The sequence below is a fragment of the Silurus meridionalis genome, chromosome 27 (genome assembly GCF_014805685.1).
Source record: "Silurus meridionalis isolate SWU-2019-XX chromosome 27, ASM1480568v1, whole genome shotgun sequence".
Lineage (NCBI taxonomy): Eukaryota > Metazoa > Chordata > Actinopteri > Siluriformes > Siluridae > Silurus > Silurus meridionalis.
In genome coordinates this window covers 17,810,964-17,836,028 of record NC_060910.1, presented here as the reverse complement: position 1 = coordinate 17,836,028, position 25,065 = coordinate 17,810,964, and the positions used below count along the sequence as shown (strand labels likewise).

At 39.7% G+C, this 25,065-nt stretch overlaps 2 protein-coding genes across 2 annotated transcripts; both read left to right on the top strand.

The window, feature by feature from the left end:
- Window positions 1-2,313: 2,313 nt before the first annotated feature.
- On the top strand, window positions 2,314-5,365 carry LOC124380982 (class I histocompatibility antigen, F10 alpha chain-like). The gene is made up of 3 exons (XM_046842353.1): window positions 2,314-2,482; window positions 3,237-3,503; window positions 3,985-5,365. Exons 1-3 carry the CDS (start codon window positions 2,434-2,436, stop codon window positions 4,266-4,268), a joined length of 600 nt encoding a protein of 199 aa, XP_046698309.1. The 5' UTR covers window positions 2,314-2,433; the 3' UTR covers window positions 4,269-5,365.
- Window positions 5,366-6,896: 1,531 nt separating this feature from the next.
- LOC124380957 (BOLA class I histocompatibility antigen, alpha chain BL3-7-like) lies at window positions 6,897-23,898 on the top strand. Its single transcript, XM_046842306.1, has 7 exons — window positions 6,897-7,118; window positions 14,821-15,078; window positions 15,398-15,673; window positions 23,041-23,322; window positions 23,405-23,542; window positions 23,713-23,745; window positions 23,849-23,898. The coding sequence occupies exons 1-7, from the start codon at window positions 7,049-7,051 to the stop codon at window positions 23,881-23,883; spliced, it is 1,092 nt and encodes a 363-aa protein (XP_046698262.1). The 5' UTR covers window positions 6,897-7,048; the 3' UTR covers window positions 23,884-23,898.
- Window positions 23,899-25,065: the final 1,167 nt, after the last annotated feature.

The window sequence follows — 25,065 nt, the reverse complement described above, 5'->3', positions numbered from 1 at the left end:
AAAGTATTTATTTTTAATTTTTTTAATGTGATTTTTGTTAAGAACCAAACCTGATTTTTGATGCACTGGCTACTAAAGAAAAATTGATGTAGGCCAATTTAGCTGTGTGTGTGTGTGTGTGTGTGTGTGTGTGTGTGTGTGTGTGTGTGTGTGTGTGTGTGTGTGTGTGTGTGTGTGTGTAAGAATGCAGATTTTATGATGTGCACATGAATTTGAATAAAAACAAAAAACAAAGAAAGCGACACACACACATACACACACATCCCTGATTCCATATATACAGGTGCATCTTAATAAATTTGAATATCATTAAAAAGTTGATTTATTGCAGTAATTCAATACAAAAAATTAGACTGGTATATTATTATAGATATCACACACACACACACACACTGATATATTTCAGTGTTTATTTCTTTTATTCTGATGATTACAACTTACAGATAATGAAAACCCAAAATTCAGTATCTCAGAAAATAATACTATGAAAATAGTTGAATATTGGAGACTGGTGATGTCTCACTCTAATCAGATCATTAACTCCAAACACCTGCAAATGTTCCTGAATCTTCAAATGTTCTCTCAGTCTGGTTCAGTCTCCACAATCATGGGGGAAAACTGCTGACTTGACAGTTATCCAATAGTAAGACACAGAAAGTCCTTGGTAAAGAAGCTGCTGTTCACAGAGTGCAGTATCCAATCACAGTAATTTAAATTTGAATGGAAGAATAAATGTGGGAGAAAAAGGAGTAGTGAATCCCATTGAAGAATTTGAGGAGATTCACGAGGAGTGGACTGCAGCTGGAGTCAGCTGGTCCATGTGTCGAGCTGCTCTTAAAGCAGAGACAATATTCCACAGTCTGATCATCTTCACACCACACTGCATCACTGCAGTAATTCATGTAAAGGGAGCAAAGACCAAGTCCTGAGTGCCGCACATGTTCATGTTTGCACGTGTGTGTGTGTGTGTGTGTGTGTGTGTGTGTGTGTGTGTGTGTGTATTTGCTAATCAGCAGTGAATTGGAATCATGTGTGTGTTTAGTAACATTGACTTCCAGTGGCTGTTGGGAAGGTTAGTCTCTACCCTTCAATTCGAATTGAAAATAAAATACTCCATTTAAACTATCTAGAAGTCTAACAAGAAACATATTTAAATGTTCTAGTTGCTGGGTTTTTCCTGGTTTAAACTCCAAACGGCCTGCGGGAAGAAGCTCCTCCTCATTCTCTCTGTGTTTGCGTGTAAGGAGCGGAAGCGCTTCCCTGAATGCAACAAAAAATAAATAAATAAATAAAAAGAGCCTATTGTTGGGATTGCTGAGGTCCTTCACAATCTTCCTGGCTCTGGCCAGCACCACTTGCTGTAGATGTCCAGCAGGTTAGGTAGTTAGGTAGGAAGATTGTTCCCCTGGCACCATCTCTCCAGGTTTTCAATCTCCTGTAGGTAGGCAGTCTCCTCGTTGTTGGAGATCAGGCCCACCACAACAGTGTCGTCAGCAAACTTGATGATGGTGGTGAAGTTGGAAGTGGCCACACAGTCATATGTGTACAGTGAGTGCAGCAGGGGGCTCAAAACACAACCCTGAGGAGCTCCAGTACTGAGGGTGAGGTTGGATGAGGTGTGTTTGCCCACCGTACAGCTTGTGGTCTGTCTGTCAGGAAGTTGGAGATTCATTGACTGAGTCCTAGGACCTCCAACTTAGAGGTGAGCATGGAGAGAACTGTACTGTAGTACATGGACAATGGTGGACTGTTTAAAGCATTAAGGGACAACAGACTGTTCCAGGAAGAGGTTGAATATCTCAGTAAACACCGGTGCTGGCTGGCACAGGCTTTCAGAACCCGACCTGTGACCATCTGGTCCTGTTGCTTTCCTGGTATTCACTCTCCTGAATTTACCTTTACATTTACCAAAACACTTTTTAAATAAATTTTAATTACTGGTTCCAGCCGGAATGATGCCACCTGCCAGGATGATTTTGGGATAGATGGACCTATGCAAGTCGTACTAAGTACGTATCCAACACGATTGTTTGGTACTAAAATGAGGTCATTTTTGCAGGCGTGGTTTCAGAAAAGAGACTGGCTTGAGTATTCAGTTAAGGCGGATGCAGCTTTTTGCTACCCCAGCAGAAAACTTCAGGACCAAATCATCACGTCACTGTTAAAATAAAGTTTATAGTTATGTCACATGTCTTGTTTCTTGCAAAAGCATGTGACTTTAGTTTTAGGTCAAATGGAGAAAAGAAAACGGAGTCTGACCGGATTAATTTTCGGGAAGTGAAAATAATGAATTCTCTGTCAGAACAAGAAGCCGACAGCAAAACAATGAACTCAGTCTTGGCTCGAACTACTGAAACAGAGATACTTCTACTAACAATAATGATACTAATATAAAAAGAATAATAATTTTTTATTTCTATATAAAGTGTGTTAATGGCGGTTCTGCTTTTCTTCACTGCTTCTCTCCATCTCTCCTCAGCAGGTGAGTTTAAATATCAGCTCGTCTGAAAGTGTATTGATGTAAATGTTATGTATAATGTGATGTAAAAAGTGATGAATGTGTGATTATTAATCTTACAGTGCTCTTTATGTGCTAAAGTACTAAAGTGAAATGCGTTAATATCTGTGTCACTACGAGTCTTTAACATTCTGAGGATCTTTATGGACGATTTCTCCAAAAAGTCAGTTGCTGTGATTTTGTCAGTATTAAAATAACAATTTTAAGTGATCTTAAAGGTTTTTGTCAAAGCAGTTATCACACACATGTTGGTAAAGAGTCACCGTGTTCACTGCTCTTTCTACATAAATACATGTAGGAACATCAGAAGACTTTTACCAAAATCAGGAGGAAAAATTTGTAGCGTTTCTGATCTAATTTATTTACTGACTTGCTCAATTTTACTAAAGAAAATACAGAAATGTTCTCACACATAATATATGAAACCTTTTTTAACACATTTATTGTAGAATTGTTTTAGCAGCCTTTAAAAAAATCACATTTAATTCCATCCAAAGTTGCAGTAATGTTCAGATCTTGTGTTTGAGATTAAACAGTAAACCAGTTCATTTCAATGGAGTTAATGGGGTTTAGTTCAGGACTCTGTGGTGACCAGTTCATGGGTGAAAAAGATTTCTCATGTCCCTGTTTCACACTTTGAGGTTGATGATGATGATATGATCTGTTTGAGGTGAATTATTAACTTTATGTAAATATTAAATCATTTACATTGTTTCAGAGCCTCACGCTCTGCAGTATCTCAACACTGCAATCACACCAGGACCACATTTCCCAGAGTTCACTGCTATCAGTCTGCTTGATGGAGAGCAGTTTGTGTACTATGACAGCAACATCAGGAAGATGATCCTAAAGACAGAGGTGATCCAGAAGATCAGTGCAGATGATCCACATTACTGGGAGAGAGAGACTCAGAAACATCTGCATGATCAGAAAATCTTAAAGGTTTATCTGAGTGATGTGATGGAGGACTCTAAACAGACTGAAGGTAAAAACACACTTACAGTTTTAAAGATTAACACACACACACACACACACAGCCTTGAATCACATTGTTCACTGTGTGTATTGAGAGGCTGAAGATTAAGGTCCGTTCAGCACCACTGACTGTATCATGTATCATATACAGAAATGTCCTGTATGATACATGTAGAAACATGTCCAGAAATATAGATCTGATGTAGATCTGATCCAAGCAGAACCCCAGAGCTGTGAGGAAACAATGTGACCTGCTGCACTACTGAACCATACAGGAGCTTATCTTCATTTAATACCAGTCATTTCTTTACTGTCAGCACCTGCACTCTCAGAACAATCACTACACACACTGAGCTGCAGTTTATTAATGTGCTTTTCCAAATCCACACTTTCCACACCTCAGAGCCTAGTAAAAAAAAGTGTGTGTGTGTGTGTGTGTGTGTGTGTGTGTGTGTGTGTGTGTGCGTGTGTGTGTGTGTGTGTGTGTGCAGGAGTTCATACTCTACAGAGGATGTACGGCTGTGAGATTGATGTTAACAGCACCTCTAGAGGATACGATCAGTACGGTTATGATGGAGAAGATTTCTTCAGTCTGGATCTGAACACTGGAAGCTGGACTGCAGTTAATGATGAAGTTAAGATCTTTATAAACAGATGGGATCCTATAAGAACTGAGGCTGAATACTGGAAGTATCACCTGCAGACTGAGTGTATCAAATGGAAAAAGAAGTTAATTTCTCACAGCAGAGAAACTCTGGAGAGGAAAAGTGTGTGATCTACTGTGTTACTGTAACACACTTTAATCATTCTCCCTCAATCCGCTCATCCTCCCGGACGAGATGATAAGTCGTACGAGCGTGTCGGGCGAACACCGGCCGATCCACGGCGGCTCGGATTCCCCATTCATTCTCAATGGGGGCCTGTTTGACACGGAATTCCTGGAATTCCATACAGATGCGACCGGCTCCGGATCACATACGGATATGCCGTATGTGCGTGTCGGACGATCGAGGGCCGTGCCGTGGCTCGATAATTTAATTCCGCATTCCTTTTCAATGTGGCACTTATTGCCCCCTAGCTATTGCCCCCTTGGGTCATTATGCTCGAAAAAATTATTGGAACGTCCGGGAAGGCAGGCCGGACGAGAGGATATGGCGTGTTTACGTGTCGGGTGAACAGGGGGCCGGGAAAAAGCAAAAAACGGAAATGATTTCTTGTAACCTAGATTTTTGGGGGGTTTTTGCCCCATCTTCCCGGGGGTATGTAATGGATATGTCGAAAACGCGTGTCGGCCGAACACCGGGCGAACGGGGAATTTTCAACCGTTTTCCCTATTCATTTTGGATGGGGCCTATTTGAGCGATAATTCCCGGCATTCCGAACGGATCCGGAATAGCGGGACCATACAAATGAAAAAAAAAAAAAAATAATAATAAGCCAGATTCGCACGTTTTGGCCCCGTGAACGGAAATTCTTAGAAAATTAATACACGAACGGTTTGAGGTACCACCCGTGGTGTTTGGACCAAAACTGTGGGAGTAGTGAAGTGCCAAAATCCTAGTACTCAGCCACAGCATTGTAATAGCGTGCACACACACACACACACACACACACACACACACACACACACACACACACACACGCAACCAATCACGAAACTCAAAAACACTCACACACACACCCACCCAGGGCGTAGCCATCATTTTAAAAGTGGGGGGGACGAAATGTCTAGTGCAGGGGTCACCAACGTGGTGCCCGCAAGGAGCACATGAGTAGCCGGTGGGCCTTTTCTAAAAATAGCTGTTTCCTAATTTGTTAAATCATTGTTGATAATTATTATGAGAAATCATTAACATGATCAGTGTCTTCACATAAATTAATATCATTATATACCATAATAACAAATAATAATAGGTAAATTGAGCAAATGTGTTATTTCAGATCAAACTGAAAACTGTGTGTATCAAACTGGTAGCCCTTCACATTAATCAGTACCCAAGAAGTAGCTCAGTTTCAAAAAGGTTGGTGACCCCTGGTCTAGTGTTACCTGTTGTTTTTTTTTCAGTTAACCCTTGCGTAATTGACAGGTTTTATTTTTAATCATAATTTTAAAACAGAAAGAAAGAAAGAAAGAAAGAAAGAAAGAAAGAAAGAAAGAAAGAAAGAAAGAAAGAAATACAGCAGCTTGCCACTGGGACAGGACCCTTAAAAGGACATCTTTGTACCTTATTTACCCACAAAATGTATAGTTGTACATTAAGGTACACATTGGTACTCTAAGGTAGTAATGTGTACCTTTTTAAGTATAAAGTACAAATATGTCTTTATAATGGTACTAAAAGTAAATTGTTTACATATTTCACAGTGTATTGTGTGTATGTACAGCACACGGCACACAGTAACGGAGACTTTCACATTCAAATAATACTTCATTTAGTTCTCTTCTACAGTCCATGTTTCAGGAATAAAACAAGTCATTCAAAACCAACTACTGAAAGAAAATATGTTTTGAACTCAACTGACAAACATGTCAAGAGCCGATATCAATTATACAATGTGATGAAATAAACATTTAGTGTCACTTCTGTTAAGCTTCCTGGCTGGTTTGTTTAAAAGTAGTAGTTCTATACACAGTATTAAAGCGAACATAGATCTCAATACATAAACCTGCTTAAAACTGCCAAAACTTAAAATTCGTGCAATAATGAAAGATCAGCCCATAAAATAAAGATCAGTTCCTATCAGCATACTGTAATGTCTCCCCTGTCATCCACCCTCATTCACCGGACTACATTACCCATCATCCTTTGCACCCTGTCATCCACCATGTTTGTTTCCCGTCTTCACCTGTCTGTTCACCCGGACTCTATTTATACTCATCACCACGGTCTTCACTCAGTGTCTGTTATGGTCTTTACTCGGTTGTATGTGTGTGTGATTTACCTGCTCCTTATTATTAAAATCACATCTTTAATGTTACTATTCGTGTCCTCGTGTCTCCGTGTTCATACAGTGACACACAGAGATAAACATGCTGTAAAATCTCACTTCAACATGATCTTTATTCTTATTTGAAGGGTTTTGATAAAACAAACGTTTTTTGCCGTTTTGAGCTCATCGCAACCGAATGTTGGATCGCGCATGCGACTCGAGCTACAGTACCAGGGCGCGTGATGATCACGTGACAAGTGAGTGACTGGTTGCCATGGATACGTGAACGTCTTGTATAGACTATCTTGTCTCTTAGAATTTTAAATCACTCTGCATTAATATACATTGCTCCATTAAAACCTCAACATGTCGTGAACACACACACTCCAATATAAAGTGAGGGGACGAATTTACTTTTTATAAAAAGACATGTCCCCCGCGTCATCTACGCCCCTGCACACACCCCCCAAACACGCCTACAGAATTAACTTCCACTTTTTCCGGGAGCCGACACTAACGTCATATAAACAAAGCGCAGCATGTCCTCTATGAGTTTTAAGTTTGTTTGTTACTTTTTTATTTAAACTTTTACACAAAACAATGTAATAATGAAGTTTCTGTAAGATGGCTTACGGAAGCGCTTTATTGGATCTTCTGCTTCTTGTAGTTCTTCTTCTCCGTTCCTCCTCAGCAGGTGAGTTTTAATAAATAAATCAAATCCAGTTTGAAGTTTGTGTTTATAGAAATGTTAGTCAGTGTAGCAGCTCCTGGTACTGATATATAAACAGAGAGTCTCCATACAGGTGTAAATCTTTTATAGTGACACTATATAACGTCATGAGGGATATCATGGCCCGCTACACCAGAGAGGTACTGGGGTGGGACTGCGGTTAAGGAGCCGCGTCTTGAAAATACACCGCTTTGAGTGATTTTGCCTTTAGATTTCCTTTAGATTTCTTAAAAACTCCCCAGCGGATCATCCGTCTCCATACCCCCTGTCCTCTACATCCGCCTCTTTTACACCAACTACCTGCATGTCTTCCCTCACCACATCCATGAACCTCCTCCTTGTTCTTCCTCTTTTCCTCCTACCTGGTGGCTCCATCCTCAGCATTCTTCTACCAATATAATTCATGTCCAAACCATCTCAATCTCACCTCCCTCACCTTGTCACCAAAACATCCTACATGCGCTGTCCCTCTAATAAACTCATTTCTAATCTTGTCCATCGTCGTCACTCCCAACGAAAACCTTAACATATCATCTGCATATCATCAATATCATCTGCAAACATTATAGTCCAGGGAGACTCCTGTCTGACCTCGTCCGTCAACCTATCCATCACCACTGCAAACAGGAAAGGGCTCAGGGCCGATCCTTGATGCAGTCCAATCTTCACCCTGAACCAGTCTGTCGTACCTACTGCACACTTCACTGCCTTCACACTGTCCTCATACATGTCCTGCACCACCCTCACATACTTCTCTGACACACCTGACTTCCTCATACAATACCACAACTCCTCTCTTGGCACTCTGTCGTACGCCTTCTCTAAATCCACAAATACACAATGCAATTCCTTCTGTCCTTCTCTATACTTCTCCATCAACATTCTCAAAGCAAATAAGGCATCTGTGGTGCTCTTCCTCGGCATGAAACCATACTGTTGCTCACAGATGGTCACCTCTTCTCTCAGCCTGGCTTCCACTACTCTTTCCCATAACTTCATGGTGTGACTGATCAACTTAATTCTGTAGTTACTGCAGGTCTGCACATCTCCTTTATGCTTAAAGATCGGTACCAGCACACTCTTCTCCATTCCTCAGGCATCTTCTCACCTTCCAAAATCCTGTTAAACAATCTGGTTAAAAACTCCACTGCCATCTCTCCTAAACATCTCCACGCTTCTACCGGTATGTCATCTGGTCCAACCGACTTTCCACTCTTCATCCTCTTAATCGCTGCTCTCACTTCCTCCTTACTAATCCTATCTACATCCTGCTTCACCAACTCCACATCATCCAACCTTCTCTCTCTGATTTTCCTCATTCATCAGCTGCTCAAAATACTCCTCCACCTTCTCAACACACTCTCCTCACTAGTCAACACATTTCCTCTCCATCCTTTACTGCTCTAACTTGCAGTACATCCTTTCCAGCTCGGTCCCTCTGCCTGGCCAATCGGTATAAATCCTTTTCTCCTTCCTTAGTGTCCAACCTCTCATACAGCTCCTCATATGCCTTTTCCTTGGCTTTCGCCACATCCTCTTAACCTGCTGCCGCATCTCCTTGTACTCCTGCCTACTTTTCTCATCACTCTGTCTATCCCACTTCTGTTTTGCCAACCTCTTTCTCCTTATGCTCTCCTGCACTTCCTCATTCCACCACCACGTCTCCTTGTCTTGCTTTCTATTTCCAGATGTCACACCAAGTACTTTTCTAGCTGCCTCCTCATCACTCCTGCAGTAGTTGCCCAATCATCCAACACCTCCTTAACACCACTGAGCCCCTGTCTGACCTCTTCCCTGAACCTCACACTACACTCTTCCTCCTTCAGTTTCCACCATCTTATTCTTCTTTCAGTCCTCACTCTCTCCTCTTCTTCTTCCTCCAAAACCATCCTACAGACCACCATCCGATGCTGTCTAGCTACACTGTCCCCTGCCAACACCTTACAGTCTCCAATCTCCTTCAGGTTGCATCTCCTGCATAGCACATAGTCCACCTGTGTGCACCTTCCTCCACTCTTATACGCCACCCTATGATCCTCCTTCTTCTTAAAATAAGTGTTCACCACTGCCATTTCCATCCTTTTAGCAAAATCTACCACCATCTGCCCTTCCACATTCCTCTCCTTAAAACCATACCTACCATCACCTCATCATCACCTCTGTTCCCTTCACCTACATGCCCATTAAAGTCTGCCCCAATCACCAATCGTTCTTTCCTAGGTACACCATCTACCACTTCATCTAATTCACTCCAGAATCTTTCCTTTTCCTCCATCTCACAGCCAACTTGTGGAGCATAGGCACCGATGACATTTATCATCATCCCTTCAACTTCCACCTTCACGATCATCACCCTATCAGAAACTCTTTTCACCCCCACTACACTCTTACTGTACTCTTCCTTCAGAATCACCCCTACACCATTTCTCTTTCCATCCACATCTTGGAATAGCAAGACTTGATCATAATAAATCTTCAGCAGTTACGCTACATGACTCAGCAAAATGGCGGAGGATCTTGGCACAGAGATGGAGGTCAATGCTGTAAAGGAAAAGAGAGGTTTTTACGATACTCACTCTTATGCCTGTAAAGTGAAAAGCCCAACTACACCAAGCAAAAACCAGCCTCCCAAAAGACAGAAATATGTCGTTGACTCATCTGCTAATCTGAGTGAGCTTTCTTTGAGTGATGTGCAGGAGAATATCATCTGAATTCTCTCAGAGAAAATCAATGAGAGATCTGATCAGCTTGAAAGAATGGTTCCAGAAAATTCTTCCAACATTGAAGCCTTAGGCAAATCTCTTACTTCAGTGCACGATGATGTGATGGTTTTGCAGAAAGAAAAAGAATTGCTAAAAAATGCGAATACTCTCATGGAAAAAAAGGTCAAAGAAATGAACATAAAAATTCAGGATCAGGAACGCTACAGCCACAGGTGGTGCCTGCGTTTGTATGGGCTGTCCGAACAGTCCAACGAAAATGTTAAAATGAGGTCCATGGAAGTATGCAAAGCGGTGGTTTCGGGCGCAGCTAAACATATTGTAGGAGAAGGTTTGGATGTGGCACACCGTCTGGGCAAACTTAAAACTTTGGATGTGGACAGAAAAGTGAAACCAAGACTGATGATCATAAGATTCATTTCTCGTACAGCTAGAGATTTAATTTGGAAAAACTCAAAGAACAACGAGAATCTATTCACGAAGGGGCTGTGGTTTAAGGAGGACCTGACTGCTTTCGACAGAGAAGCACGGAATAGACTTTGGCCGACTGTGGAGAGAACAAGGAAAGAAGGCAAAAATGCGTATTTCAGCGGAGGGAGGGCTTTCGACGATGGTAGAGAGATTCGTCCTGAAAATGATAATGGAGCTACATAATTTTGATCAGCTCGCTGCAGTCTGAAATCGGCAGCATTGTTAATAATAACATAATGATCTTTGTTCGGAAACAAAATAGATGCATAGTTTAGCAAGAATTTTGGGGTGTTATTTGTGAGAATCCCGTTATGTAATAGTTCTATTAATGCCAGAGGTATTCGTGATATCGTGAAGAGAAAGGCTTTATTTTTGTATTGCAAAGAGAAATATGTTGATTTTTGTTTAATTCAGGAAACGCATGTATGTCCTTTAGATGTTGGGTTTTGGAAAAATCAGAGGGGAAAAGAGATTTGGTTGTCATTTGGCAGCAACCGCTCAGCAGGGGTCGCTATTTTACAAGATACATTTACAGGGCAAATATTACACGAAGAAAAAGATGATGGTGGTTAGATGGATATTACTTGTGTTAGGTTAAGATATTGAACAATTTGTGTTAGTCAACTGTTACGCCACTAATAACAAAAAAAACAACGATAAACTTTTTTCGGAAATTAAATCTAGGATACAGCATTTCATTGCTTTATATCCTTTAGCCAGGGTTATTTGGGGAGGTGATTTCAATACTGTGTTTAATGAAACTATTGATGGATGGCCTCATAAACCTAGACCGGGCCCTTCTAGTGAATTGGTTGGTGTATGTTTAAGTCTGGGCCTTACTGATGTTTGGCGTTATAAGTATCCAGACAAGGAAGACTATACATGGAGTAATAAGGACTCATCTCTTCATTCTCGTATTGACTATTGGTTAGTGTCTAATGATTTATCTAATAATGTGACCTCTGTATTGATAGAACCTTGCATAATGACAGATCATAAAGGAATATTTATTAAAATACATATTTTACAAGGTGAATCAGTCAAAAAACATAGCGGTTATTGGAAATTAAATTAATAGTTTACTTTAAAATGAAGGTTTAAAGGAAAATATTAAAGGTAATATTGAAAAATATAGGAGAACTGCAGATTTAGAAAAATCTTATGGAAAGTATTGGGAATTATTGAAGTTTGACATTAGAACCGCATTTATCAATGAAGGAAAATTGCAATCAAAAAATAAAAAAATTAAAGAAAGATTAATTATTAAAGATATTTTTAGTTTATATAGAAAAAAAAGGAAACTTTCACTAATTTGTGATTTACAAAAATTAGATTTATTGCAATTTGAACTAGATAGAATTTATGAGGATAAATCTAGGGGGGCGTTTATCAGAACTAGACTTAAATGGCTAGAAAAAGGAGAAAGAAATACAAAATATTTTTTCGGCCTTGAAAAAAGAAACAGTGTTTTTTCCTCAATTTCAAAATTAAGGATTAACAATAAAGTAGTAGATAATTCCTCAATTATCTCAAAATATGTTGCCCAGTTTTTTGGTAATTTGTATTCCCCCGTATCAGCCTCTTCCGACATTGATACTTTTCTAAATAGCTTGGTGAGTGATACCAAAAAAATAAACTAGAACTTTCAGAATACTTGTGATAAAGAGATAGACATTGAAGAGGTGAGAGAGTGCATTAACTTATTAAAGACTAACAAATCTCCAGGCAACGACAGACTAACTGGAGAATTTTATAACTTCTTTTGCTAAAGAACTTTCACCCTTTTTGTTGTTAGTATTTGTAGAAGCTCTACAAAATGGTGAATTGCCGGTTTCATTAAAACAAGGAGTTATAACATTGATTCCCAAACCTAATAAAGACAATATTGTCATTGAAAATTGGAGGCCTATTAGTTTGTTAAATGTTGACAGTAAACTGTTTGCAATGATTTTTGCTGGGAGACTGAAGCAAGGTTTAGACGATATAATTGATCGAGAACAATCAGGGTTTATGCAGGGACGTCATATTAGGAATAACATTAGACTAGTTTTAGATATGATTGATTATAACCACTTTATTGAGGATGATAGTCTTATTTTATTTATTGATTTCTATAAAGCATTTGATACGGTCAATCATAGTTTTGTTTTCAAAGTCATTAAAATGTTTGGTTTTGGTGATATGTTCTTGAAAGCTGTTAAAACATTATATAGTGGGTGTAATAGTTCTGTCACACTTGCTCATGGTACCTCACAAAGATTTAATATTGATCGTGGCATTAGGCAGGGATGCCCCCTCTCTCCTTTTTTATTTTTGTTAGTCACTCAAGTTTTAGCATCACATATTAAGAGAAATCAATTCGATGGTATCACAGCTTCAGGTGTACAATTTAAACTCAGTCAGTTTGCTGATGACACTGCAGTTTTTTTGAAAAACAAATTTGAAGTACCAAAATAATTAAATATATGGAGAATTCACTGCTGTTTTAGGCTTTAAAATGAATTTAGATAAATCTGTATTATTTCCCCTTAAAGATTGCTCCTTTACAGAAATAGACAATATTCCAGTTAAACATCAGCTAACGTATTTGGGTGTAATAATTTGTAAAAATGAAAAGCAAAGGAGTCAGTTAAATTTTGAGCCAATTATTGAGAAAACTAAGAAGAGATTTAATTTGTGGTTAATGCGGGACCTCTCAATATTTGGGAGGGTTTTATTATCAAAGGCAGAAGGTATATCTAGATCTGTGTATACATCATTATCATTAGAAGTTCCTTCCATGATTATTAAGGATCTAGATCGAATTCTTTATAACTTTATTTGGAGGAACAAACCACATTATTAATACATATCGCATCATACTTGGTGGTACAGGTCACTTCCTGTTCACCGTATGCATGCAAGAGAAAGCAACGATGAGCATTGAAAGCTGCTATGCTTATTGTACAGAAGATATGTTTAATTAAAATATAGGTTTGTGCAAGAAGTTACCACTCTTAGTCTACAAGCAGGCAAAGTGGTATGTAAATTTATTTTCTGTTTTATGTCTAAATTTAATGTTTTTCTTTGTAACTGAATGTATTTTGTATATTTATCCTTTTTATTCAGTTCTATGGTGTAAATTCTACGGTGTTGATGTCAAGCTTAATAAACATCAGTAAAAGAACCTCAGCCTTCGAATTGTGACTAAGGGCGGCATACAAACGCCTTTTGCACATCTAATGATATAGCTGCGATCGGGGTTTTTCACCCGGTTTTGGTCCGACGCCCTGACGAATTTTGGGTCTGGTCAGATAAATAGGTCCTGGGTTAGTTTATTATATAAGAATCCTAGAGCACTAGTGATGACAAATGGCATGACTTCCTTGTTTTTTACAGTTTCAAGAGGTACTCGTCAGGGATGCCCATTGTCCCTGTTATTATTCACAATAGTTTTAGGGCAGAGTAAAGGGGTAGAGGAGGGGATTGAGCAATGTTATATGCGGATGATATTTTGTTGTTCTCATGATCCTCTCAAATCTCTACCTCCATTAATGAGCGTTATTCAATTATATTCAAGTGTATCAGGATACAAAATAAATTGGGAGAAGTCAGGCTATGCCAATATCTAGAACATGTAACTCCCGTACAGTGACCCAATTCGGTTTTAAATGGATTCCAAATGGTATGAAATACCTTGGGGTTAAACAAACACAAAACTTATAATGATGTTGAATTATGAGCCACTGCTGTCAAAGATAAAAAATAATGTGGACAAATGGGTACAGCTGAAACTCTCTCTGTGGGGTAAAGTAAATATTGTCAAAATGGTTATTGCTCTGCAGTTCAATTATATATCCATTATAATACCTGTAAACATTCCAGACCCGATCTTTAAAAGGTATGACAAAATTATCAAGGACTTTTTGTGGGAAGGAAAAAGACCAAGGATTAAAATGAGTAAATTGACTTCCTCAAGGGACAAGGGGGGCCTTGGATTACTTGTAGCTGTAGCATTTGTAAAAAAAAAAAAAAAAAAAGCTGCTCTCTATTTTATGAATGAAAAAAACACTGATCTACTTCCAAAACCTAAACCTGATTTAATCTCACAATCTTAATCCTGGGGAATTTGAGAAACGGAGCTGTTAATGGGGGATTATTTATTCAATCCATTCAGCCTTTTTATAGAGTTTAGAAATATTACAGTATGAATGTATATGTTGGGTTGATAAGCCTGTGGCAGCTTCATCACTTTGTTCATGTTAACACTTCACATTGTGTGTTCAGTGTGTTAGTGTGAGCTCACATTATAACAGAACCTCTGCTAAAGCTGAAAGACTGTAGTGTTTTATTTGTATAATAAGCTGCTATCTTGTAAATGTACAGAGTAACACTGTAAATCTCTACAGCATACAATAATCCATCTTATAGTGGAGCAGCTCTGTTTCTGTTTTTAGCTTTAAATTGTCTCCTCCATCATACATTATTGTGTACAGATCCACACTCTCTGCAGTATCTCCACACTGGACTCCCACCAGGAACACATTTCCCAGAGTTCACTGCTGTTGGTCTGTTTGATGGACAGCAGTTTGTGTACCATGACAGCAACATCAGCAGGATGATCCCAAAGACACAGTGGATCCAGAAGATCAGTGCAGATTACTGGGACAGAGAGACTCAGAAGCAGTGTGTTAATCAGGAAATCTTCAAAATTCACCTGGATGTAATAAAGCAGAAGTTTAATCAGACTGAAGGTAAAACACACACACACACACACACACACACACACACACACACACACACACACACAGCTTTAATAATTACCACACACATTGACTGCATTATGGTGTAACTGCAGGTGTGAATTTAAACCTCACTTCCACCAACCACAAGTTTTCTACATTAATGTATTTGGTGACGTCATCATTAGATGTTGCAAAGCAAAATCACATCTGATTCACCAGGAACAAGATCACATTTACCTCCACCACACGAGATCTTCATTGATCCCAGGCTATAGTTTAGCTGTGTGTGTGTGTGTGTGTGTGTGTGTGTGTGTGTGTGTGTGTGCAGGAGTTCATACTCTACAGAGGATGTACGGCTGTGAGATTGATGGTAACGGCACCACTAGAGGATACGATCAGTACGGTTATGATGGAGAAGATTTCTTCAGTCTGGATCTGAACACTGGAAGCTGGACTGCAGTTATTGATGAAGTTGAGATCTTTATAAACAGATGGGATCCTATAAGAACTGAGGCTGAATACTGGAAGAACTTCCTGGAGACTGAGTGTATCAACTGGATAAAGAAGTTCATTTCTCACAGCAGAGAGACTCTGGAGAGGAAAAGTGTGTGATCTACTGTGTTACTGTAACACACTTCAATCATTCTAAACACACTGATAGTGTACTAATAACACACTCCCTCACTACAACACACACACTGATAGTGTACACACTAATAACACACTCCTCACTACAACACACACTCTGATAGTGTACACACTAATAACACACTCCCTCACTACAACACACACTCTGATAGTGTACACACTAATAACACACTCCCTCACTACAACACACACTTTGATAGTGTACACACTAATAACACACTCCCTCAATACAACACACACACTGATAGTGTACACACTAATAACACACTCCCTCACTACAACACACACACACACTGATAGTGTACACACTAATAACACACTCCCTCACTACAACACACACTCTGATAGTGTACACACTAATAACACACTCCTCAATACAACACACACACTGATAGTGTACACACTAATAACACACTCTCACTACAACACACACACACTGATAGTGTACTAATAACACACTCCTCACTACAACACACACACTGATAGTGTACACTAATAACACTCCCTCACTACAACACACACTCTGATAGTGTACACACTAATAACACACTCCCTCACTACAACACACACTCTGATAGTGTACACACTAATAACACACTCCCTCACTACAACACACACTTTGATAGTGTACACACTAATAACACACTCCCTCACTACACACACACACTGATAGTGTACACACTAATAACACACTCCTCACTACAACACACACACACTGATAGTGTACACACTAATAACACACTCCCTCACTACAACACACACACACACTGATAGTGTACACTAATAACACACTCCTCAATACAACACACACTGATAGTGTACACACTAACACACTCCCTCACTACAACACACATACTGATGGTGTACACACTAATAACACACTCCCTCACTACAACACACACACTGATAGTGTACACACTAATAACACACTCCCTCACTACAACACACACACACTGATAGTGTACACACTAATAACACACTCCTCATCACAACACACACACTGATAGTGTACTAATAACACACCCTCACTACAACACACACACTTTGATAGTGTACACACTAATAACACACTCCTCAATACAACACACACACTGATAGTGTACACACTAATAACACACCTCACTACAACACACACACACACACTGATAGTGTACACACTAATAACACTCCCTCACTACACACACACACACTGATAGTGTACACACTAATAACACACTCCTCAATACAACACACACTGATAGTGTACACACTAATAACACACTCCCTCACTACAACACACATACTGATGGTGTACACACTAATAACACACTCCCTCACTACAACACACACTGATAGTGTACACACTAATAACACACTCTCACTACAACACACACACACTGATAGTGTACACACTAATAACACACTCCTCATCACAACACACACACTGATAGTGTACATACTCCTCACTACAACACACACACTGATAGTGTACACTCCCTCACTACAACACACACACTGATAGTGTACACACTAATAACACGCTCCTCACTACAACACACACTGATAGTGTACACACTAATAACACACTCTCACTACAACACACACACTGATAGTGTACACACTAATAACACACCTCACTACAACACACACACTCTGATAGTGTACACACTAATAACACACTCCCTCACTACAACACACACTGATAGTGTACACATTAATAACACACTCCTCATCACAACACACACACTGATAGTGTACACTAATAACACACTCCCTCACTCACAACACACACACTGATAGTGTACACACTAATAACACACTCTCACTACAACACACACACACACTGATAGTGTACACACTAATAACACACTCCCTCACTACAACACACACTGATAGTGTACACACTAATAACACACTCCTCACTACAACACACACTCTGATAGTGTACACACTAATAACACACTCCTCAATACAACACACACACTGATAGTGTACACACTAATAACACTCCCTCACTACAACACACACACTGATGGTGTACACACTAATAACACACTCCTCACTATAACACACACACTGATAGTGTACACACTAATAACACACTCCTCACTACAACACACACACACTGATAGTGTACACACTAATAACACACTCCTCATCACAACACACACTGATAGTGTACACTAATAACACACCCTCACTACAACACACACACTGATAGTGTACACACTCCTCACTACAACACACACACTGATAGTGTACACACTAATAACACACTCCTCACTACAACACACACACTGATAGTGTACACACTAATAACACACTCTCACTACAACACACACACTGATAGTGTACACACTAATAACACACTCCCCACTACAACACACACACTCTGATAGTGTACACACTAATAACACACTCCTCACTACAACACACACTGATAGTGTACACATTAATAACACACTCCTCATCACAACACACACACTGATAGTGTACACACCTCACTACAACACACACACTGATAGTGTACACACTGCCTCACTAAAACACAAACATTGATAGTGTACACACTAATAACACACTCCTCACTACAACACACACACTGATAGTGTACACACTAATAACACACTCCTCACTACAACACACACACTGATAGTGTACACACTAATAACACACTCCTCACTACAACACACACACTGATAGTGTACACACTAATAACACACTCCTCATTACAACACACACACTGATAGTGTACACACTAATAACACACTCCTCACTACAACACACACACTGATAGTGTACACACTAATAACACACTCCTCACTACAACACACACACTGATAGTGTACACACTAATAACACACTCCTCACTACAACACACACACACTGATAGTGTACACACTAATAACACACTCCTCACTACAACACACACACTGATAGTGTACACACTAATAACACACTCCTCATTACAACACACACTGATGGTGTACACACTAATAACACACTCCTCATTACAACACACTCTGACAGTGTACACACTAATAACACACTCCTCACTACAGCACACACACACTGATAGTGTACACACTAATAACACACTCCCTCACTACAACACACACACTGATAGTGTACACACTAATAACACACTCCCTCATTACAACACACACACTGATAGTGTACACACTAATAACACACTCCCTCACTACAACACACACACTGATAGTGTACACACTAATAACACACTCCTCACTACAACACACACACACTGATAGTGTACACACTAATAACACACTCCTCAATACAACACACACACTGATAGTGTACACACTAATAACACACTCCTCACTACAACACACACACTGATAGTGTACACACTAATAACACACTCCTCACTACAACACACACACACTGATAGTGTACACACTAATAACACACTCCTCACTACAACACACACACTGATAGTGTACACTAATAACACACTCCTCACTACAACACACACACTGATAGTGTACACACTAATAACACACTCCCTCACTACAACACACACACTGATAGTGTACACACTAATAACACACTCCTCAATACAACACACTCACTGATAGTGTACACACTAATAACACACTCACTACAACACACACACACTGATAGTGTACACACTAATAACACACTCCCTCACTACAACACACACTGATAGTGTACACACTAATAACACACTCCTCACTACAGCACACACACTGATAGTGTACACACTAATAACACACTCCTCATTACAACACACACACTGATAGTGTACACACTAATAACACACTCCCTCACTACAACACACACACTGATAGTGTACACACTAATAACACACTCCTCACTACAACACACACACTGATAGTGTACACACTAATAACACACTCCCTCACTGCAGCACACACACACTGATAGTGTACACACTAATAACACACTCCTCACTACAGCACACACACTGATAGTGTACACACTAATAACACACTCCCTCATCACAACACACACACTGATAGTGTACACTCCTCACTACAACACACACACTGATAGTGTACACACTCCTCACTACAACACACACACTGATAGTGTACACACTAATAACACACTCTCACTACAACACACACACTGATAGTGTACACACTAATAACACACCTCACTACAACACACACACAGATAGTGTACACACTAATAACACACTCCTCACTACAACACACACACTGATAGTGTACACACTAATAACACACTCCTCACTACAACACACACACTGATAGTGTACACTAATAACACACTCCTCACTACACACACACTGATAGTGTACACACTAATAACACACTCCTCACTACAACACACACACTGATAGTGTACACACTAATAACACACTCCTCACTACAACACACACACACTGATAGTGTACACACTAATAACACACTCACTACAACACACACACAGATAGTGTACACACTATGGTGTACACATTAATAACACACTCCTCATCACAACACACACTGATAGTGTACACACTCCTCACTACAACACACACACTGATAGTGTACACACTCCTCACTACAACACACACACTGATAGTGTACACACTAATAACACACTCCTCACTACAACACACACACTGATAGTGTACACACTAATAACACACTCCTCACTACAACACACACACACTGATAGTGTACACACTAATAACACACCTCACTACAACACACACTCTGATAGTGTACACACTAATAACACACTCCTCACTACAACACACACACTGATAGTGTACACACTAATAACACACTCCTCACTACAACACACACACTGATAGTGTACACACTAATAACACACTCCTCACTACAGCACACACACTGATAGTGTACACACTAATAACACACTCCTCACTACAACACACACACTGATAGTGTACACACTAATAACACACTCCCTCATCACAACACACACACTGATAGTGTACACACTCCCTCACTACAACACACACACTGATAGTGTACACACTCCCTCACTACAACACACACACTGATAGTGTACACACTAATAACACACTCCCTCACTACAACACACACACTGATAGTGTACACACTAATAACACACTCCCTCACTACAACACACACACTGATAGTGTACACACTAATAACACACCTCACTACAACACACACACTCTGATAGTGTACACACTAATAACACACTCCTCACTACAACACACACACTGATAGTGTACACATTAATAACACACTCCCTCATCACAACACACACACTGATAGTGTACACACTCCCTCACTACAACACACACTGATAGTGTACACACTGCCTCACTACAACACACACACTGATAGTGTACACACTAATAACACACTCCTCACTACAACACACACACTGATAGTGTACACACTAATAACACACTCCTCACTACAACACACACTGATAGTGTACACACTAATAACACACTCCTCACTACAACACACACTGATAGTGTACACACACACACACTGATAGTGTACACATTAATAACACACTCCTCATCACAACACACACACTGATAGTGTACACACTCCCTCACTACAACACACACACTGATAGTGTACACACTCCTCACTACAACACACACACTGATAGTGTACACTAATAACACACTCCCTCACTACAACACACACACTGATAGTGTACACACTAATAACACACTCCTCACTACAACACACACACTGATAGTGTACACACTAATAACACACTCCTCACTACAACACACACACTGATAGTGTACACACTAATAACACACTCCTCACTACAACACACACACTGATAGTGTACACACTAATAACACACTCCCTTACTACAACACACACACTGATAGTATACACACTAATAACACACTCCTCACTACAACACACACACTGATAGAGTACACACTAATAACACACTCCCTTACTACAACACACACACTGATAGTGTACACACTAATAACACACTCCTCACTACAACACACACACTGATAGTGTACACACTAATAACACACCCTCACTACACACACACACACTGATAGTGTACACTAATAACACACTCCTCATTACAACACACACACTGATGGTGTACACACTAATAACACACTCCTCATTACAACACACACTGATAGTGTACACACTAATAACACACTCCTCACTACACACACACACACTGATAGTGTACACACTAATAACACACTCCTCACTACAACACACACACTGATAGTGTACACACTAATAACACACTCCTCACTACAACACACACACTGATAGTGTACACACTAATAACACACCCTCACTACAACACACACACTGATAGTGTACACACTAATAACACACTCCTCACTACAACACACACACTGATAGTGTACACACTAATAACACACTCCTCACTACAGCACACACACACTGATAGTGTACACACTAATAACACTCCCTCACTACAGCACACACACACTGATAGTGTACACACTAATAACACACTCCTCATTACAACACACACACTGATAGTGTACACACTAATAACACACTCCTCAATACAACACACACACACTGATAGTGTACACTAATAACACACTCCTCATTACAACACACACACTGATAGTGTACACACTAATAACACACTCCTCAATACAACACACACACACTGATAGTGTACACACTAATAACACACTCCTCACTACACACACACACACTGATAGTGTACACACTAATAACACACTCCTCATTACAACACACACACTGATAGTGTACACACTAATAACACACTCCTCACTACACACACACTGATAGTGTACACACTAATAACACACTCGCTCACTACAACACACACTCTGATAGTGTACACACTAATAACACACTCCTCACTACAACACACACACTGATAGTGTACACACTAATAACACACTCCTCACTACAGCACACACACACTGATAGTGTACACACTAATAACACACTCCTCACTACAACACACACACTGATAGTGTACACTAATAACACACTCCTCACTACAACACACACACTGATAGTGTACACACTAATAACACACTCCCTCACTACAGCACACACACACTGATAGTGTACACACTAATAACACACTCCCTCACTACAACACACACGCTGATAGTGTACACAATAATAACACACTCCCTCACACACAGACACACACACACAGACACACACACACACACACACACAGATGGCCTAATGTAGGTCTTGTAGCTTCTTACAAAAAAAAAACGTTTAAAATATTTTTTTTTATAGTCATTTATAAATAAATAAATCTCACAGGGTTTATTATATTTATGTCTCTGTGTTTCTGCAGTTCCTCCTGCAGCATCTGTGTTCCAGAAAAACTCGTCGTCTCCAGAGGTGGTGTGTCATGCTACAGGTTTCTTCCCCAAAGCACTGAATATCTCCTGGCAGAAGGACGGAGTGGACGTGTATGAAGACGTGGAGCTCAGAGAGACGTTACCCAACCAGGATGGAAGCTTCCAGAAGAGGAGCATTCTGAAAGTCTCAGCTGAGGAGCTGCAGAAACACACCTACACCTGTGTGATTGAGCACAGCAGCTTGGAGAAGGAGATGGTGCTCAAAGTACCAAAAGGTCCTGATCCACTACACATTTACAGAGTGAACACTGATTTACTGATGCAGCAGATAATAAAGACTCTGTTCTGATTTAACAGGTGGAGGATCAGATGGAGGACTGATTGTGATTGGGATCGTCGTTGGTGTGGTCGTGTCTCTCCTTTTTCTTGTTATTGTTGTTGCTGGAATTGTGGTCTGGAAGAAGAAAAACTCTGGTAAAAAGAGGAAAAAAACAGGTATGAAGTTCACAGAGACCAGATTCAAACTTTGTAATTTTTGCAACAGGATTTAATGGATGTTTCACATATTTTAACTTTAATTGTTAAATAAAACACAATAATAATCTGATTCTTAATTAAACACAGAGCACAGATTTAATAATAACTGTTCATCATCTGTGTTTCAGGATTTAAACCTGTTCCTGTTCCATCCAGACCCTGTAAGTGAAACTTTATGATCCATAAATGATGTTTAAATCCACTACAGTGTTTATGTGCTGCAGTGTTTTGATTTCACTTTGTGATGATTTGAATGTTTTACAGCCTCTAAAGGAGATTCTTCCTCCAGTAACTCCTAAAGTGTGAGAGTGTGTGATCCTGCTGCAGTGAGAGAGTAAGACATGATGTTTACACTGTAATCTGGAATATTAATGTTCTTCATCTGTGGTCTCCTGCTGTTGTACCAAATCTTCCTCAGGGTTTGTGTTGTGTTTCACCTCCATTCACTTCCTCCACAGAAACTTCAACCTGCAGTCAGAAGATAATCCATAATACAGCAGTGGAACTGAGGAGATTTGAATAGCAGGATATGGATCAGATGGGTGATGACGTCACTGGTCGTGTCACACAACCTGAGATCATCAACATCCTCCTAATCAATTCTAATGAAACATTTGTGAAAGCTGGTGTTCGCTTTTCAGTTTGGATAGAAGAACCTGCTTAGTACTAATTTCCTGTGAAGTTTTTCTGTAATACCTTCTGAAATCTGGTATTTTTTATGAAGCGCTTCAGCACTTTTATTCTTTGTAAAATAATGTTTATCTAGTGTCATGTAGCATCTTCATCTTTTCACTGTTTACTGTATAATGCTGAAATCATTATAACAGATTATTTGCCTTGAATATTTTCATGAACAAAACCAAATTGTTTGTGTCTCTGATGCACATTAAGTCAAAAATGTTGGTTTTTAAATGTTGTTGTGTGTGTGTATATATAATATATATAGTTCTGTAAATAATTTTTTTTTAATAAAAGTGTGTGTTTTTTGTTAAGAACCAAACCTGAAATCAGTTTTGCTGCTCTGGCTGATAAAGCTGTGTGTGTGTGTGTCTGTGTGTGTGTGTGTGTGTGTGTGAATGTGCTAATCAGAAGTGAATTGTAATCAGGTGTTTGTGTTTAGTGACATGGAAGTCAAGTCAAGAAGCTTTTATTGTCATTTCAACCATATATATCTGTACACAGTGAAATGAGACAACGTTCCTCCAGAACCCTGGTGCTACACAAGACAACATGGAGCTACATCACAGAAAGCACAGAGCTAAGGATTAGTAAGTGTCCTCACCACACAAGGTGCATTGTGTGAAAACAGTGCAAAGACAAACAAGACTGTGTGGACAAATACACAAAACACAAAATAGCGCCGCCAGTAATCCTGTTGTATATTGCACAATGCGGTGTGTAAAATGGACGTGCAGTGGCTGCTGGGAAATGTAGTTTCTGCCCTTTATCCAGATCCTCTATATACAGTTCAAAATAAAATA

Bases quoted from the DNA above. Each gene is read 5' to 3' on its own strand.
- LOC124380957 (XM_046842306.1), top strand. From the start codon at position 7,049: ATGGCTTACGGAAGCGCTTTATTGGATCTTCTGCTTCTTGTAGTTCTT. The intron at 23,323-23,404 runs GTCCTGATCCAC...CTGATTTAACAG, and splicing joins GGTGCTCAAAGTACCAAAAG to GTGGAGGATCAGATGGAGGA. The intron at 23,543-23,712 runs GTATGAAGTTCA...TCTGTGTTTCAG, and splicing joins TAAAAAGAGGAAAAAAACAG to GATTTAAACCTGTTCCTGTT.
- LOC124380982 (XM_046842353.1), top strand. From the start codon at position 2,434: ATGGCGGTTCTGCTTTTCTTCACTGCTTCTCTCCATCTCTCCTCAGCA. The intron at 2,483-3,236 runs GTGAGTTTAAAT...ACATTGTTTCAG, and splicing joins TCTCCATCTCTCCTCAGCAG to AGCCTCACGCTCTGCAGTAT. The intron at 3,504-3,984 runs GTAAAAACACAC...GTGTGTGTGCAG, and splicing joins GGACTCTAAACAGACTGAAG to GAGTTCATACTCTACAGAGG.